This window comes from Cynocephalus volans, chromosome 1 (assembly GCF_027409185.1).
Source record: "Cynocephalus volans isolate mCynVol1 chromosome 1, mCynVol1.pri, whole genome shotgun sequence".
Lineage (NCBI taxonomy): Eukaryota > Metazoa > Chordata > Mammalia > Dermoptera > Cynocephalidae > Cynocephalus > Cynocephalus volans.
Window position 1 is genome coordinate 42,419,201 of NC_084460.1, and position 6,000 is coordinate 42,425,200.

At 46.2% G+C, this 6,000-nt stretch overlaps 1 protein-coding gene across 10 annotated transcripts in view; it reads right to left on the reverse strand.

The window, feature by feature from the left end:
- Nucleotides 1-4,379, reverse strand: part of ZMYND8 (zinc finger MYND-type containing 8) — a 143,153-nt gene extending 138,774 nt beyond the window's left edge. For all 10 annotated transcript variants that reach the window (XM_063076173.1, XM_063076180.1, XM_063076156.1 and 7 more), the window contains exon 1: nt 4,358-4,379. In XM_063076173.1, the coding sequence (XP_062932243.1) occupies nt 4,358-4,371 (14 nt within the window). In that variant the 5' untranslated portion in view covers nt 4,372-4,379. The remainder of the gene's footprint in view (nt 1-4,357) is intronic.
- Between the last annotated feature and the right edge of the window lie 1,621 nt (nt 4,380-6,000).

The window sequence follows — 6,000 nt, forward strand, 5'->3', positions numbered from 1 at the left end:
CTGAGGCCAAGGTAAAACAAAAAGGCTGTTTACAAAACTGAAAACGGCCACCAAATAAATACCCAGTCCTCTGAAGCAGCCAGTCCTTGTAAGACAGTTAACACAAGGAAAGACCATCCGAGTCTGCAGAGAAACACAAGTAAAACATTCCCTTTTCCAATGCACAGGATACTCACAAATTAGATTTTTGTCCACCCCCAACAGAGCCCTGAGAATTAACAATGGTTTTTGCAAAACCTGCTTTCAGAGGCTGAACTAATATCCTCATAGTGGATAACGTAATTTACTATTGCAGGTCTGAGAATTGGCCTCAGAACTCCTCCGGTGCTGGGAGTGGGGAGTTTCAAGGTGACTGCTTTTTTAGCTCCAGGGGAGAAAAGAGGGCACAGTGCCCAAGGCCGTGCCAGGGCGAGGACGGGCTACTGGCTCGACGCCGGCCGGTATGTAGGTAATCATGCTGGGGAGGGCCAGCCTGGCAGCATGGTGGCTAGGGAGCTGGCACGGCCCCTGCCTACTTGTTTGTCTGTAAGGAGAGTGGGCAGAGGGGGAAGGGCAACCCTGGCCTTAGCAACCTGCAGCCAAGGGTGAATCTTTACTCGTTTTTGCATTTTAAGAGCCACCAAGGGACTTCTAAACCTATTCCCTTTTTAAATCTCTGCTGTGGGGTAGCGAAGTCCCCCTTGAATGTGTCTCTCTTTTCAGGGTTGACCAGAGGCAAAGCCAGCTCTAGGGGCTCCCAGGCTGACCAATGTTTGTTGCCCCTGCCGCAGGAGAGAGAAGGGGAGGGAAGGCAGAAAAAAACACAAAGAGATTACACACTGAAAGCGTTTGGACTCTGAAAAACCTACCTTTGCCTCCAGGGTTTTCTAGATTACTGTCACCCCGCTTTCTAAAAAGTGACTCGTTTTCCCCCTCTCCTTTTTAAGACCTGATGCAGTTTCCCCACTGGTTCTCCCAAAGAAAGAAAAGGGGGAATATTCTGTTTAAAAGAAAAGGGGTTATAAGAAAGAAAGGGAAAAAAGCTATTGTTTTCATCCCGAATTTATAATCCAAGAGGCCCTATTGTTTCTTTCTTTCTGACTCAAATCTTTGAGCTGTTAATTATAAAAGTAACTGGACTTGGCTCCAACGGGCTTAACTATGTTCATGCTCAGCAATTAGAAAAACTCTGTAGAAAGTTTACTGAGTGATTATATATAATTAATTCCTAGTTACAGACTGAACACTGACCATTTTCTGGAGCTAATAAAAGCAGTTACTCCCCCCCCTCCCCCACGTGAATGCCAGTTAATTTCCCAAAGCAGAAAGTGAATCCATCCTGGAGGGTCTTGAAGGGAAAAAAAAAAAAGACAGAAATCAAAAGCTCTAGTGTGTCTGTGTTTGTTCCTCGCAGCTGTGCATCCTCTTTGGGGACTGAGGAGGCAGAAGGAAAAAGGAAAACAGCCCAATGTTCTGTTCCTCCCTCTGCAATTTACAAACGTGGCAGAAAGAACATTCTACCTTGATGAGAAAAAGAAAGGGGAGGGATGGGGGAGATGCCCTAGGAATGGAATGTAGGAGTCTCTTCAGCTTGGTGGATCTGCTTTTCCTAAAAGGAACAAAGATGGTAGAAATTTCCAGAAGGCCCGTTCTCAGTCCAGCTACTGCAATTGTCAATCTTTAACCTTTCCTCCAAGTCTATTGGTTCGAAAACTGGAAACAGGAACCCCATTGGGCTGCTCTCTGAGCCAGCACTGCTGTCCCTACCTAGTCTTGCTGCAATGCAGACATTTATTTTTTTCCCCTTTAGTGAAACTGGGAAATAATGCTACTTCGAAAGCAATTAACTTTTTAGAGACCCGTGCATGCTTGGTGGTGGCCACAATACTAGAGGAAAAGTGGCTAGCTTGGTCCACTTGCTGGGACTGCACATTTGAAAACAGATCTTGGCTTTCCAAACCTGTGGGAGCCATTTTAATGCAAGCTTTTAGAGGACAAATGCCTTGCCCTTAAGTTTCCTTCCAGCCCAACAAACACAGTTATGCAAACGCTGAAGGCACCAAACCAAGAGTCTTGTGATTAGATATTGCTTCTACAGAGGCCACAAGAACCTCAATATGTAATTTCCATTTACAGCAAGCAGATAAGAACAAAGAAAATAGCTAAGTATCTGAACTTGTGTGGGGTAGTGGCACTGTTCAGTTTTAAGTATACAACATCATTAACTGCCTTTTATGAAGCTGGCCCACCTTATATAGACTTTTCTCAAATTAGAATTTGGTATATTTCTCCTTACTAAATGAGCTTTTTCCCAAGTGGTGCCAAAAGGTGGGTTGCTGGACACTAAAAGGAAAAAAGATTACTGACTCCATCAAGTTGGCATAACACAATCACTTAATATATTTCCATCATTTACAGTCATTCTGGATTGGTATCCAGGCTAGAAATGTGTGTAGTGAACTTCTAGGGAAATTCTGAAGGTAATGCTAAACAAGAGTCTACTTTTTTCACTTTTAAATTCTAACTACGGCATTAAGAGATCAGGAGAAATGTTTAAAAAAAAAAAAAAAAAAAGTGAGAAATAAATCATGTGTAAGGCCTGCGTGCATACAGATGTGTGGGTCAGGATTGGAAAAAGGCCGAATCTCTTGATCAGGGAATCCTGAATCAGACCAAGTTTGGTGGCAGATGGGATTTTGCACTGTATATAAGGTATCCTAAAACATAAATACTGACACCACCATTCCCCCAAACACACCACCACCCCCACACACACACCATCACCACCAGCTCCTGCCCCACCAATATTTTTAGGGCTCTGTGCCTCTAAGAACAAGCAGTTTTATTACATTCACAAGCAGATAACCTACCAGAGTTCTAATATCCAAATAAACCCAATTAAAGGTCGAGAGTCAAGTCACAATGAACTGAACATTTCTCCCCTGGCTGAGGGTAAACAGGAACTGTAATCTTCAATCCTAGCTGCAGGTTATCAGGAAAAACAGTGGATTCAAACAGTCACCTAAAATCAAGACACTCTTTAAAAAGCCCTTATTTTGTTCCTGCTAATGAAGACCCCAACTGCTGTAGCCAAGACCCCCTATTACAAACAGACCCCAAATGTTCGCAAAACTCTTTATACATGGTCACAGAGGAAATGGATTGCTTTACTTACCCAACAAATGTTCAAGCAACCGTCTCATTTTTCCACAGTTAGGAAGAGAGAACAGGCTGGCAGATTTGGGACTTGATCAAAAAGGAAATTTTTTTAAACAGTTACATGGTATTATTAAAAACACACAGGACAACAACAACACAACCCAACAACTGAATATGGAATGCTGTCATGAGCCACACACATGATTTTATTCCCTCTGCACTCTCACACAGGAGGGCAGAGGATGATACAATGTAAAAAAGGGAAAGGAAAATGAAAACAAGGATAAAAGATACATTAGTTCATTGAAAATCATGCAAGAGTAGAAAGCTAAGGGATTCAAAGAGTCCTCACAGATTTTTTCTTTTTTTTTTTTTTTGCAGGATGTTGTCCAAGATCTCTCTCACCCCCACCCCTCAATCCCCATCCCTACTCCAAAAACTTCCTCCAAAGCCTAGGAAACACTTTCAGAAACATTTGCAGGCTGTAGGCTGGCTTGCAGAAGAACACTCTGTTATCAACCTAAGTCAGGAAAAAAGGCTGAACAATGTAGTTTCAAGAGAAGAAGCTCTGTAGGAAGAGAAAAGACCATGTCCAGACACCACCACCCACCTAGGCCCCAGGAGCTAGAATCTCGCCTTAGCACTGCTCTGCTGAGGGCTGGGTTCTTTTTCAAACACTCTCCTCTCTTGTCTGAACTTAGCCATCCTTCCCAGAACCTCTCTGGAGAGGCAAACTTGCCTGCTCTGCTGTCTGCCATGAGCTCTCCTTGAAGAGGAACCTGCTTGCTTACCTTCCATTTTCTTCCCCCAGCAGGCATGTGACACAAGAGAAGACAATAGTGCAGGGGGGAAACTGCTCAGAGAGAGAAGGAGAGAAAGAAGAAAAAAAAGATGAAGAAAAAAAAAAAAAAAAAAAAGAAGCTTCTTTTTTGGCATACCAGGCTCTAGCTTCAAACTATTCCAGAAACACCATGCCCTGGTGGAAGAAAAGGTGTGCCAGGCCCTTGCCAGTTTGCAGAATCAAGCTATGGCTAATGGCTACTTAGCCATGTGACCCAAGAAAGCAAAAAAAAAAAATCTCTCTAAACAGTTCCAAGTTAACATAAGTGCTCTGGGGGTGAGTGTGGCACGGCCAGCCACAGAGAAATCACACTGCTCGCCCACAATTCGGATGTCTCAGAGGGAGGGGGAAAAAAGATGGTTAAAAAGTCGAGCTTACCTCTGTGGATGCATTGTTAACACTGTGTAATGTCAATACTTATAAAACATGGAGGACAGGCTCCTAGTTCTCACAGAAAAAGGGTTTGGCACTTCGGCTGATGATCTGGCCGCCTAATAAAAGCTCATCCCCGATTGGCTGCTCCGGCAAATCGGAGTGTAAAGCCGCCCCGGATTGGCTGAAACACTTCCTGAGCGATTATCTTTGTGAGGCTCGGGTGAGCAAAAGCCATCCTGTGCATAGAAAAAGACAGGCTAAGCTAGGCCTTCTGCAGCAAGAAAAACTTGGGAAAGGGGCCCCCACACGCACTTCTCCCACACGCTGCCTAGATTTCCCAGCACGAGCAAACCAGTGCAGCCAGCCTGACCTGCTCCAGCAAAGCCTGAGGTCCGGATTCCACTGGGAACAGAGTTTTTGGGGTGGGCTGAAAGGGCTCACCCTCACCTGCCCCCATAGAAAAGACCCTTTGCTAAGGGGCAAGGCTGGCCCTTTTCTAGAACAATCCAACACAGTGGTTCTCCTAGGAGCAAGCTAAGCTGAGGAGTGGGGAGCCTCAGGAAAACAGCCAAGGGGGCAAGAAAAAAGGGCTTGAGGCAGGCCTCTGAGGAGCTGAGGGGAAACAGGCAGCCCAGGCGAGCCCTGAGAAATCAGTAAAGAGCAGCCCTGCCTTCTCCGAGGAAAGAGGGGAGGAGGGGAGCAGAGTGGTCAAGTTTGCATAGTCATTGTCAAAACGCCTCCAGGAAAAGCAGGCCAGAGAGCCATGAGCCTTTCGCCCCCCTCAGTCTGTCCTCAAAGGAAACCCAAAATGGGTTCCTGCCTCCCTGCCAGATGCCAAGGGGGGGCCCCCTCTGCGTCCTTACCCTAAGAAAAGCCAAATGCGCTCCTAGCAGGCCACATGCCTGGATCTACAAACTTCCCTTCCCCTCCCGGCCCCTCCCCCACCGCTGAGGCCTGCTAAACCTGTCAGTTAAACAAAAATCTGACTTCCGTATTAGTCTGCGATGCCTTCGGCTTCCTGCCTGTTAACCCTCTCTCGGACTCGGGGCCTGGCTGGGAAAAACTAGGCCCTGAGCTCGCAGAAAAGGCCTGTGGAAAAATACCAGCTGCAGCTCTCCCGGCAGATGCAGAAAGAGAGAGAGAGTGAGCCGCTGTCTCTCGCCTTTGCTTCCCAAGGAGGCGTGTACCTTCTGAATCCAGGGCACAGGCAGTGCCTCTCGTCTGAGGAGCCATTTAAATCCAAAGGGAGAAAGGGAGATGTCAAACCAGCGAGGAAACAAGAACCCCCATTATGAGTCAGGCCTACACCCATAGGTTAGCCCTTCCTGCCACAATCAGCCCTGTATGTGTGTGCTGGGGGAACTGGGCCCTACTCAGTGGGCAGACAAGTCCCCATGAGCTTCACAAGGATTCTTGCTTCAATTTATTTCCACAGAGAACGGCTCCTTTTCGTCCCCTAAGGCAGATGGAACAGCTATTTCACAAACAGCCCTACATTTGGCAGCACCCCCCATCTCTGGCACTGCTCCCCAGTAAAATATTAACTAGTTTTTCAGAGCTGCTAATAATTCCACCCATTTCAATAGTATTGGGAGGTCTCTGCCTGCTTCCTCCCTAAAACTGCCTTTGTAGTTGGTCTGTACCCG